The sequence below is a fragment of the Gastrolobium bilobum genome, unplaced genomic scaffold (assembly GCF_033153095.1).
Source record: "Gastrolobium bilobum isolate Gb01-03AN ecotype WA unplaced genomic scaffold, APGP_CSIRO_Gbil_v1 utg728, whole genome shotgun sequence".
In the NCBI taxonomy this organism is placed as follows: Eukaryota; Viridiplantae; Streptophyta; class Magnoliopsida; order Fabales; family Fabaceae; genus Gastrolobium; species Gastrolobium bilobum.
In genome coordinates, this window is record NW_026899225.1 from 289,753 (window position 1) to 303,221 (window position 13,469).

Consider the following 13,469-nt stretch of genomic DNA (forward strand, 5'->3'; position numbering starts at 1 on the left):
TATGGGAAAGCGCATCGGTACTATGTCTTGTTTCAATTCAAATGATATGCCCAATTTTTTTTTTTTTTTTTTAAGCCAGATTTAATCATTGTGTATGACGGGAAAAAATCAGTGCAACATGTTTCTTTTTACTGTACTAGCTGATGTGAGTTCAATAAAAGATATAGAAGCGAAAGAAAGAAAAGAAAGTTGCCTTTGAATAAAAGAAGTGCAGCCGTTTAAATCACAAATTGTAGTATAGTTCCTTTCTACAATCACAAATTCGATCTTCTCTGGTTGTAAGGAAAGACAGAAACTGTTTGAGGCACCCTTATATGGGGTCGCTCCAAATTAATCAATTGACTAGTTGACCCGGTTTGGTTATGAGCTCAATTATCAAAAATTGGATAAAATTCTTCATATATTATGTACCAGAAAGATATTATTTATGGGAAATATGATTCTCATCTTGCGTGGGATAAATTGTTTCATACTACACACAAAAATGGATGAAATTCACTCTTTTTCTTTTTCTCTCTCCTTCTTAGTAGGTTCCATCCACTTTTTTTTGTGTTACATGAGACAATTTGTTTCATGGAACATGAGAAAAATCAATCTCATTATTTATATGGGTTCGTTTTTTCTACCGTCAATGTAAATAACTTATCTACACTAAGCTCAAAACGATGTCGTTTTGAGACATAAATCAAGGTATTTTTGTAATTACAATTTATTTCAAGGTTATAATAATCTTTTTCATTCTAATTTCTTAAATTTTCAACCCAAAATAACATTATTTTAGAAGCGAATGTAGATAACTTATCTACATTCACTTTAGAAATATTAAAGCCTATTTATATACTTACTTTTAATAAAAGCAAAAAAAAATGAATATTAGTTTTCTTCTATTTGCGACTATGAGCTGGTGTCAACTTCCAACTAGACGGGGTGGGATAGCAGCAAAGGGACTTCAACACTTTCAAAAAAAATAAATTAACAAAATAACAAGCATTATTGGATTTAATCAGTATTTATAGCAGGTGACATGGGCTTTTATAAGAATTTGGCCCATGAGCATACAGGTAAAACATTGGGCCAAGGTCCAAAGGTGGGATCTTAGCTGCAATTATAAGGATCCGTTTGGATGAGTTTTTTTTTTTCAAAAGCTTGAAAAAAAAGCACTTTTCTTTTTTAATTCGTTTGGATATCTGTTTTTAAAAAAAACAGAAGTTACAAAAAAGCCAAAAATTTACTTTTTTCACAAGCTAAAAATTTTAACTTCTAAGAAAAGTAGAAGTCAAAAACCAAATATTTTTTTCAAAAATTAAATATTTTTATAAAAATATAAATAGCTTTAACTTTTATAAAAAATACTTCTAAAATAAAGAAGACATAAAAATTACTTTTTTGATAAGCTCAAATAAACGGACTCTAAATATTAGAAGTTAGAACTAACCCAAAAACAAAGGTGAGAAATTGTCACATGAAATAAAGGTGGGACCTCCATGAATATGCAATAATTTTTAAAATTTTGGGACCCGGGTAAAAAAATATATATATATAAAGGAAGGAAGAAAAGAGAAGAGAAAAGATTTTTTTTTCCTTCTTTCAAAAATAAATAAGTGAAAAAATAAAATATAAAAATTAAAATGTTAGTATAACGCTATTAAAAGAAAAATGTGAGAATTGACCATTTCTTATTCTTAATAGTTTTATGAAAGGAAAATGTTATATCGTATAAAAATAATTTAAAAAAAAAACTTATACGAATTAGGTGTATAGTGTAAGAACCGCACCGTTAATTAAGGAAATTAAGTAATTAATTATGTTATATTAGAAAATGATTTCATAATTGACCCTTATAATTATTAAGAGGCTTTAATAATTATGATAAGTGATTAAGAATGCTGAAAGTCGTTTTTCGGAAGAAAAGTGCAGATACCGGCTCTGCTAGTCGGTATAACTGCGTACCGAAAAAGTATCCCGAAAAATTATAATAAGTGCATGATAATTCCTAGAATAATATATAGGACTTGTAAAACGAGTTTCAAGTTAAAATAATGAGAACTGGTGCCAGAAACTATTACTGGCTATGAAAAGCGCGTACCAGAAAGGTGCTCCGAAAAATATAATAAAAATATGATAATTCTTGTTAAATTAAATAGGTTAAGAATCCAAAGTTTGGGATTAAAATCCTAAGCGTAGCAATTAAAGTTAATACAGCGTGTACCCTAGAAAACAGACTTCTATGCATGAGTTGCTGAGAGGATGATCAGTTTGGCTGCTCCTTTGGGTTTTCTTCTCCATTTCTTGAGCAAGTTTGCTCCTTTAGCTTTAAGTCTTCTCTTTTCTTCATCCTTAGCACTATGGTTGGGTGTGATGGTCACTTGTGAGTGGGAGAGGAGCTTATGTTCTGAGTTGTGTTACTGTCTTAGTGAGCTTGAGGTGTTGTCTTGTTGAGTTGGGGGTTGTGGAGTCATCTTCTTGGTTTGTGTAGCTTCAAGGAACTTCCTTTGTGAAGAAAGGGCCAAGCTTTGTGGCATTTTCGTTGGTCTTGTGTAGTCAATTTGTTGGAGCTGGTTGTGAGCTCCAAGAGCAGCCCTTGTTTCTGCTTTGAAGCCTTGTGTATGTACCTCAACTTGATCATGAGTTTCTATGCCTAAAAATGGAACCTTGATGCATGTAATGGTTAAAAGATGATAACCTAACTTGAGGTAATGTCAAACACACCTAGAAATGCATGTTTAGGCTTCTGTAATCGGTAAAAAATGGAACCTTGGAGGGATATCTTCGCGAAATGAAGAAACTGCATTCTGTCGCGAAATATCCGGATATTTGCTCGTGAAATATCCGGATATTGATATCTGGATATGGGAATCTGGATATCCGGATATTGATATCAGATATTGCCAGATGGATATCCGGATATTGGATATCCGGATATGTCCCCGAGGAATATCCGGATATTCTGGGATTTCGTAGAACAGTAGTTGTGCTGTGTGTACAGTAGGCTACTGGGGGTTTGTGGACCCTGGATTGACGAAGTTGAACTTCTGTAATTAATGAACTAGGTTAGAATCATGTGATTAAGGGCTTGTGGCTTTGTTGGAAACCTTAAGACGTAAATCGTAAAAGGAGAACGTAGCCTTTATGTTAATGCTTTTGAGCTATGTATGTTGATATACTTGCTGGTCTTAAATCAGATTGTGATCTGCTGTGTGTTGGACTTAAGCTGTGAGGACTCTTGGCATTGGATAATGAGCTTGCAAGGTAAGCTTTCGTGTCCTCGGTTTAGCCATGTTGTGGTTCCACCATGTCCCATGGGGGTATGGTTATATGCATGTTGTGTTACATGCTTTTGATGTTTTGGAAATTCTGTTGAGCTGTTATATGCTAGTGCCTTTATGATATGCATGTGGTGTTCCACCTATACGGTAAGCCTGAGTATGTAGTACATACAATATGGTGAGGCTGTGGGTGAGGTGCAAGCGGTGTTCCTTGTACTATCTGTAGGTAATAGACGTATTCCTGCATTTCTCTGGCCAGTAGAATAGTATTGACACACATGGCATGAATATATGTTGCACTACATAGTTTTGGAACTTATATTGATATAAATGCTTTTAGACTTATATTGCACATGTAAGTGAGCTTGGGGTGGAAGATCCTTGAGGACCCCTTGTCTTACTGAGATTTCTAGTTTAGAGATCTCACCCCACGTTTGGGGAATGCTTATTTCAGGATCAGGTAATGTGGGGGTTGAGGCCCCAGGCGGCAGGAGGCCGGAGCTGAGTTAGATATTGATGATATTATATGCTGACATGTTGGATGCTGGATATGTTTGTTGCTTTTATGCTTTTAGCTTCATGTTATGATTTTGGATTATCTTGTTGAGACTCTGTCGTTTATGTTGTTGATTTGCTGAGCATGGGGATTGTCCATGCCACGTAGACTTGTTATGTCTTGTTTTAATTAGAGTTGTATTAATGTATCAGGATATGGTCCGGATTACGTGATGTAATGTCGTGACTTAGATACTCACTTTATATTTTATATTGAGGTATTTCAGTTAGTTGTCTTGCAATTTACATACAGGCATTGTTTTTACGAAATTGATTAAGTAATCAACTTGGCTAAGCATAATGACGTCATAATTGAAAAGAAAAAGATATTCCGCAATTTTTTAATTAAGAGCAGCTTAATACGATGCAATGATAATATTTCGGGTATACACGGGATGTTACATAGAGCATATCCTATAATTGAGGTGTATTATTTTTCTTTAAAAAAGAAAATGTTTAAATTTTACATAATTATAAAAGAAATATCCAAAAATAGTACATTTGTGGCAAAATAAAATAAAATGCTTATATATAGATCATAATTTAAAGTTAAATTCCGATTTCCTCGTTGACATATATATCTTCCAATATGTTCATCCATAAAAAAATGTATTATTATTTACTGATTAAAAAATAAATAAACAGAACAAAATATTATGGTCGGTTTGTACCAATGAAATATTATATTTGAAAATCAATAATGAAAATTTTAATTTGAATTATAATTTCTGTCAACTTATACTATTACGTGTGATTTCTAAAGTAATTTTAATGAATAATTATATTAGATTCTGAGCATTATTTACTATACTTCAATAAACACTCCACATTTGTCTTATTAATAAAATGAATGCTTCGAATTTGTTTTTTCTTTTCTTTTCAAACTATTCAACCCTCGAAGCCAATGATTATCAAACAAATAAAATTACATGTTTATTATTATATAATAATAATATTGAGATTTAAACTTATAACTTATTTATAACCGCATACAAATTATACACAAATACCTTAGTCTTAAGTGTATTTTATTATGGGAAAAATATTTATAATTTTGTTGTAGAAATTTTTTTCCTATCACATTTACATAAAATAAAATGAGTTTCATCGTTAAGAGAAGTTGGAAAAAATTAATAAAACCCACTAAAGAAAAGGAATTTTCTGCATGAAATGCAGACATGTTATTCCATTTTATTATTCACTCCAATAATCATCCACTACAAAGAGTCCTGTTATTTATAAATGAGATTATTATATTTTCATCAACATGAGATACAGTTATTTCTATCAATTTCAAAATTACGTCATTTTAGAGATTAGAAGAATTAATGAAGGATATTTTAATAAAACTCATATAACAAGAAATAAATTAAAATTTATAACATACCCTTCATTAATTTTCTCAATCATAAACCGATATAATTTTAAAGTTGATGGAGATAAATTTATGTCATGTTGACGAAGAACGATAAACTTTTTAAATATATAGAATGAACATGAAAGGCCATGTTTTAACTTGACCTCCATCTTGGACTATAAATGCCATTATCTAGGCATGCATAGAATGGGGTCAAAGACGTGAATTGAATTATTTTTTGGCACCTGGGAGGGCGGAAGAAAGAAACTGCTTGAGGCACCTATTATAGACACATGGTCGCTCTAGATGAACCAGGTGACCCGCCTTCTTTATACCTTGTAATCTTGCATTATTTCCTAGCTTCCTGTCATGTGTTCAGCAGATCAGACACGTTACTCGTGGACTAATTTAATAAAAGCGACAACTACATTTATGTTCAAACATTCTCAAATATAGCTATACTTTGTAATTATTAGAGTAGTTAATATTGAATTTATTGTCAGCAGTAAATCTGGGTGAGTCGGAAAGTGATAAATAAGAAAAAGTAAAAATGACATTATCTCTAGAGGTAGGTTATATTTACAAAAATTTTTGTTTACAAACTCTTACAAACTACATTATCTTCTTCCGGGAGAACACTCATTATACTATGTTCTCCCGAGAGAACATAGTGTAATTTGTAAAAAATTTCAAAAAAAGTTTGTAAATGGATCCTTCCCCTTATCTCAAAAGGCTATACCATTGTCAGTGAATGCTTCAGTTTTATGAAGTATATTATATGACTGGGAAATCTGAACATGAATTGAGACATTTACATATACACGTTTAAATTAAAAAATTATTAAGTGTAAAATTTGTATAAATAACACTAGTCAGCGCCTGGGAGCCGACGCATTTATAGGATGACATGCATCTCTTAGGTAACTTAGCACGTAGAGATAATGGAACAGAAACGTACTATGTCCTATTTTGTTTTCTTTGGTTTTTCATCCTTTTTTGTGGAGGTAAAATGTATCGTACATATTATATTCTTTTTTATTTTTAAAAGACACTAAAATTAAAACAGAACACATTTATTATGCTTTATTCCCTTCTGATATATCTACCAAATGTTACCTTAAATTCTCTAAGAAGTAATGCATACGGTCTCGTGTACTAGTGTGGTTTTGCAATAATATCATAAGTACTTTGTGGTCTAAATTTCTTACTCTTTCATGATCTGAGCAAGCTCTAGTTTGAAAATTTTATCGTTCTCGCCCCAAAGAAGAAGTATTCGCTGCAAAGGGAAGTTAAGTAATTAACATATATGATATTGAGTTTCTGAATTTGATTAAAATGATTCATCTTATTGAAAATAAGCAACAAGGATCTACATTTATACAGAAGAAGAAAAAGGCCATTAAAGATACATCAGGCCCATGGAAAACGGCTATGCAACTAAAACGTAAAGTGAATCAATTAATTATTGTTACAACTGAATCCGTAAAACCCGCTACAGTTGTCAACGTCCATAACTAATTCTAACGGTAAGATAGTTAAGTTACTGCATCCGTTGATACCCCCCCCACAAGCTGGGCGGTGAACATCATGAACTCCCAGCTTGGAAAGCAGTAAACGAAACTGGGCTGATGAAATCAGTTGATCAGGGGCTTAGTGAAGAAATCAGCCAGTTGATCAGTGGAAGCAATGGGCAGCAGATGAATTAAGCCTGAGTGAATCTTCTCTCGAGTGACATGACAGTCAATCTCGATGTGTTTGGAACGCTCGTGGAAAGTGGGATTGTGTGCAAGAGCAATGGCAGGCCGACTATCACAGTAAACAGAGGCTGGACAATCCCAAGACAAACCAAGGTCCAGGAGAAGATATTGTAACCATTGAATTTCGCAAGTTAAATTAGCCAAAGCACGGTATTCCGCTTCAGAAGAAGAACGAGAAACCGTAGGTTGTTTCTTTGAGCGCCATGAAATAAGTGAAGATCCCAAGTAGACACAGTAACCTGTGATGGATTTTCTGGATTCGGAACAAGCACCCCAATCCGAATCAGCAAATGCACGGATACTTAGATCATTTGACGCAGGGAAAAAGAGACCAAAAGCAGGAGAGCCCTTTAAATAACGAAGCACTCTGTGAGCTGCTTGTAAATGTGAATCAGATGGTTTAGAAACAAACAGGCTAAGTTTATTAACTGCGAAGGATATGTCAGGACGTGTTGTAGTGAGATAGAGCAGCTTGCCAATAAGTCTACGATAAGGAGATGGATCATCCAAAACTGTACCAGAAGCAAGAGTGAGTTTACAAGATGAATCCATTGGTGTAGACATAGGCTTAGCTCCAAGAAGTCCAGTATCAGATAAGATCTCCAATGTATACTTTCTTTGGTTAACAAATAAACTAGTGGATGATCTAGAGATTTCAAGACCAAGGAAATAACGAAGATCACCCAGATTCTTGATTTTAAAGCGCTCATCGAGAAAGCATTTTACACGTGAAATTTCATCCAAGTTGTTACCCGCAAGCACAATATCGTTGACATATACCAAAATAGCTGTAAAAGTAGAGCCATGTCGAAGGGTGAATAATGAATGATCTGCGGATGATTGATGATAACCAAGAGAGAGTAGCGCAGCAGATAATCGAGAATGCCATTGACGGCTAGCTTGCTTCAAACCGTAGAGAGATTTCTGCAAGCGACATACTTGACCTGGTTTAGTGCAATGTAAGCCTGGTGGAGGAGTCATGTAGACCTCCTCATGAAGTTCACCATGAAGGAACGCATTGTTGACATCCAGCTGCTGAATGAACCAACCTTGTGCCGTAGCAACAGAAAGAAGAGTTCTTATGGTCGTAACTTTTGCAACAGGGGAGAAGGTGTCGAAATAGTCAACTCCTTCAAGCTGCGTGAAGCCCTTTGCCACCAATCGGGCTTTATAGCGTTCAATCGATCCATCAGCATGATATTTATGATTTTAAATAGCTTTGATACCATGTGTGATAATTCTTCCCTGTTAATGGAGGTGATACCAAAATCAAGGATGGACTCTCATTTGGATGTAAGTAGTATGGATTCGATGGATTCATTACAAAATCAGGAGCAGCAACGTGATTTGCCATTGTGAAATCCAAGAAAGATGATTGAATTCAAGAAAAAAGAAACAAGAATTGAAAAAGCGGAAAGCGTGATTATCAGAGCCCTTTGTGGAGCTCTGATACCATATTGAGTTTCTGAATTTGATTAAAATGATTCATCTTATTGAAAATAAGCAACAAGGATCTACATTTATACAGAAGAAGAAAAAGGCCATTAAAGATACATCAGGCCCATGGAAAACGGCTATGCAACTAAAACGTAAAGTGAATCAACTAATTATTGTTACAACTGAATCCGTAAAACCCGCTACAGTTGTCAACGTCCATAACTAATTCTAACGGTAAGATAGTTAAGTTACTGCATCCGTTGATATATGATGAAAGCATTCGACTTTTAGTACCCAAATTATGGAGATTACCTGCGAAAAATTCGGGATGTTGATGTCTTTATAGCTGATTTCAAATGCCTCCAACAGCTCATCTCGCTCCTTCCTATTCGAGTACATCACCTATAATCATGGAAGTCACATTGTAAAAGTACTAGCTACAAATTAAGATTTCTTTGAAATCCATATATTTTGGCAAATTTTTAAGTGTTTATTGTTTTTCATATTATAGGAGATAAATTTATCTTATCTCATACACACATCTAAAAATATGTGGAAATCCATATTTTTTTCTTCTCACATGGGCCTCATATATATTTACTCATATATATTTATGTATATGTATAAGATAAATTTTTTTCCTATAACATAAGAAACATTAAATCTAATTTTTATTTTCATCAGTTTTTAGTTGTAATAGTGTATCTATTACTTCTGTGCCCAAAAAGTAATTAATTTTTTTTACCTATTAGTTAATAGGTTCCAAGTTCCAACTGATATATTAGCCTCTGATCAATATAATTTGTGCAGAGTAACAATAGAGTAGACGAATCAAGAGTTATCACTTTTTATCATTCTAATTTTAAGTTTAAAAATGTTTAAATAGAACAAGACATAAATATACTTTCTTTCTTTTTAAAGATAGAATTTATATTAAGAAATTTAATAAACAAATTTGCCTGAATGAAGTAATAAATTCTGATTAGCTCATCCACGTAAGTAAATTTTTTGCGATCAAGAAAAAAACATTTTTCCTATCATTGGTTGATTTGGGGTAACCTACACTAAGACCTATCCAATTGCATATCATATGTTTTCCACGTGGATTATTTTGACAGTCATTTTTTCTAATGCTAATATATACTTTAAATAATTGCGAAAGATTTATGGATTACGAATTATATTTGACAGATTTTAAACATTTATTGTAATAACAAAAACAAACAAACAGTTACTAATCCGTAATATTATTATTATTATTAAAAAAATTATTACAGCAATTCTCTTGTTTACCTGATTGATTAATTTATCCCCGTTTTTTAAAAAAAAATTATTACTTTACCCTTCTTCTCAAATTATATATCAATATATTCCTCTTCTCAAAATATTTATCAACTTGTCTCTGTTTAACCAACGTTTACTTTAATAAATGACTTACAAATGATTAGGATTTGACCGAATTTAGTCAAATAGGGATAGATTAATATATAATCTGAGAAAATTAATAAATTGGTACATAATTTGGGAAAGGAGACAAAATAAATAAATAAATTAAAATAAGGGCAAAATGGTCAATCAACACCATATTTTGTCCTCTAAATTAAACTATGCATATTTACATATATCTTTATATTCTACTTTTGTATAAAATTATTCTTTCATGAGAAAAAAAAAATTGTCCTTTTATTTTTATTGATTTTTCAAGGTATCATCTGGCCGACAGCTGAAGACTAATTCTTTCGAGAAATCATATTACGTGGGTAAATCTCTTCCGACAAAGCTTTTTTCATACATACGGTCAGGAATTGAACTCTTGTCAACATGTTTAAGAAATCTAGTTATCTACCAATTATACTGGACTTTGTTGGTAAATATTGTCCTTTTAAACAATATAACATTGTGTTATTTTAAATAAAATATTTAATTTTATGATAAGAGAGACTTTTATGGTGGAAGAGAATCCAATATTATTGATATTTTTTTTAATTAAATATTAAGTAAAACAATATCATTTCACTTAAAATAACATAATATTCTATTTTTTTAACAAACATTATTTTCACTTAAGATCTATGTTTTCTTTTTTTTAGAAAAAAAAAAAAAAAAGGTCAGGGAAGAAAAAAAAAGAGAGGGTTTAACAGGGCAAACCTCAAGAAAGTCTTTGTGTAGACGCCTCGGTAACCAGAGGTTTCTGTGAGTTCCTGCAGCGAGAAGGGACTTTACTCCCTTAACGGAAGTTGGCATTAACAACTCCGAACACGAAGAATACCCAACCCCTTGCATTGCGGTCAAGAGCATCGAGTCCATCATTGCCAAAACCAAGCCAGATATCACGATGGCTTGGACCAGCTCAGGGTACAGCTCAGCCATCTTGAACGCTACAGCCCCACCATATGAGAACCCAACCACACTGCATTTCTCCACCCCGAGCTTCCTTAACCCCGCCGCCAAATACTTCGCTTGAAAGGCCGGTGACCGCTCCGGTTTATCGGTGAAGGAACCGCCAAAGAATAGGAGGTCCGGCACGTAAACAGCGTACATTTTAGTTAAAGAGCCAAGTTGGAATTGCCAGTTCGCAAGTCCGTCCCCGCAGAAGCCGTGGACGAGAACCACCACTGGCTTGCTAGGTTTTGAAACGAGTTTGGGCTTTTCGTCGCTATTCTTGGGCTTCGAAATGGTCTCCGAAGGTACCCAGAATCTCATCATCGTCCCCGGCTCTATCTCCACCTCGTAGGTCCTCAACCCCGACATTTTCATTAGCCAACGCAACAGTGACCATATTGCCGTCACCAGGTTCACCATCTCTCCCTGATCTCAGACAGACACTATACTCTTTGTTGGTCCCTTGTAAGTTGTAACTCCCAACCAATGGAAAATGTAATAGCTAGAGTACAAAAGCACATTATGCTGTTCACTAAAAAAATAAAAACATGGGACATCCTAGCTACTGCTGCTACAACCAACCATATCAATTTAATATGTGGTACTTGAGTTTGGAAGGAGTTAAATCTTTAATGGGTTTTGGGGCCACTTTTCATCACTATGTATAGCATGATAACCGGGGGGTTGTATGATTGTATCCACTTGGACTTTATGCCTTTACCTTCAATACGATTGTCGAAGTAACTGAGAATTGCATTTTGACGTACAACAACGTTTTTTTGGCAAGCACAGAGAAGATATCACCGCTCGCTCATCTTTTGCAGCCTATGTTGCGCGTAAAAAAATATAATAGAGATTATAAACAGTTAACAACAAGCAAGTTGGAAAAATTGCAAGGATGAATGGTGGAGATGTTAGATATTTATTTTATGGGCAATATTAATTAATTAGTTTTGTATTTAAAATTAATCGGGTTAATGGATATTTCAATATTATTATTGTAACTAGCTCGTTGTGATCACATTGAATTGGGCTTCTAGCATCTGTTGTTATTGGGCCTAGTTGGGCAACAGTGTAGGCTTTAGTGTGACCCTGGTTTTCCATGATGGGTGGACCCAGTGGACACAGACTCTTTTCTAGGTTATTAGCTAGGTCCCCTCTCTAGCCTATAAATATTGGAGTTAAGCTCCATAAGCCATCATGCTCCCATCGCTGAGGCTGCCTCTATCGAAATAGGTGATAGAGAGGAAGATCTGGCATGTAGTCCTTTCAATCTTTCGACTTTGTGACGATCCAATAAGGTACACACAATCCCAACTTTGATTTCATATTGTTTAAGTATTTTATAATCATATACATGATCCAGGGTAAAATATTTCTATCATTTGGTATCAAAGCCTCTGTATATGATTGTAGAATCTATATTGTTGAATCAAATAAATTGGGGTTTTACATTTTGGAGCATGACATTGGGTGACGATGTACATATCTACATTTATTTGATTTCACCAGTATTTATAGCAGGTGACATGGGTTTTTTGTAAGAATTTGGCCCACGAGCATAGAGGTAAAACTTCGGCCCACGGTACAAAGTTGGGATCTTAGCCCCAAGTTTAAAAAGATAAGAACTTAACCCCGACAACAAAGGTGAGAAGTTGTTACTTGTTACACGAAATGAAGGTGCCGCCTCCATGAATATTCCACCAATGATCCATGTCATTATGATTTATGCAATAATTTTTTAAATTTTGGGACCCAATTAACAAGAAAAAAAACTAAAACATCATTATGTAATTGTGTTCTACATCTTAAAAAATAAATAAAGGAAGGAAGAAGAGAGAAGATTTTTTTTTTTTTGGTTCTTTTTTTCAAAAATAAATAAGTGAAAAATGAATATAAAAAAATGGGGAAAAGGCTTCCGATGTTACTTTAGACAACTTTGTCTAATGTTCATCAAAACGACGTCGTTTTGGGGTTGAAAAATTAAAAAATTATAATGATAAAGACTATTATAACCCTGAAATAAATTAAAATTACAAAAATACCATGATTTCCGTCCTAAAACGACGTCGTTTCGATGAATATTAGATAAAATTATCTAAAGTAACTTTAGAAAAAACAAACCCTAAAAAAATAGTGTTAGAATAACGCTATTAAAAGAAAAATGTGGGGTTATAAAAAAAAAATGTGGAATTGCTCCTTGTCTCATTCTTAATAGTTTTATGAAAGAAAAATGTTACATCGTATAAAACGAATTTGAAAAAACTGATACGAATTAGGAGTAGAGCATATATATCCTACAATTGGTGTATATTATTTTTCTTTAACCTGGATCCTATATTTTTAAAAATTTGTCATGAATTATAGTACCACATCATTTATGAATCGTTTATGAAAATTGTTATAATAATATATAGAATTAATTACTTAATTTGAAAAGTGATAACTGATAAGTGCTACGGAACTCATTTTATGTTATATATATATATATGGGTAAAGGATTTCTCCACTCAAAGGAGATAAAGTTATCTTCGGTGAGCCAAAAATGACGTCGTTTTTGGACAGAAATCAATGTATTTTTGTAATTCTAATATATTGCAGGATTATATTAGTCTTTGGCATTATAAATTTTTAATCTCATAACTCCAAAACGACGTCGTTTTGAGCTCGCTGGAGATAACTTTATCTCTCGTGACTGGAGATTTTTTTTTCCAT

General features: G+C 33.4%; 1 protein-coding gene across 1 annotated transcript; it reads right to left on the bottom strand.

Annotated features, from left to right (window-relative positions):
• Positions 1-2,402: 2,402 nt before the first annotated feature.
• Positions 2,403-13,469, bottom strand: LOC133288540 (uncharacterized). Its single transcript, XM_061486321.1, has 6 exons — positions 13,451-13,469; positions 10,521-11,185; positions 8,685-8,774; positions 6,387-6,454; positions 5,424-5,542; positions 2,403-2,638 (listed from the first exon to the last, which is right to left on the bottom strand). The coding sequence occupies exons 1-6, from the start codon at positions 13,467-13,469 to the stop codon at positions 2,403-2,405; spliced, it is 1,197 nt and encodes a 398-aa protein (XP_061342305.1).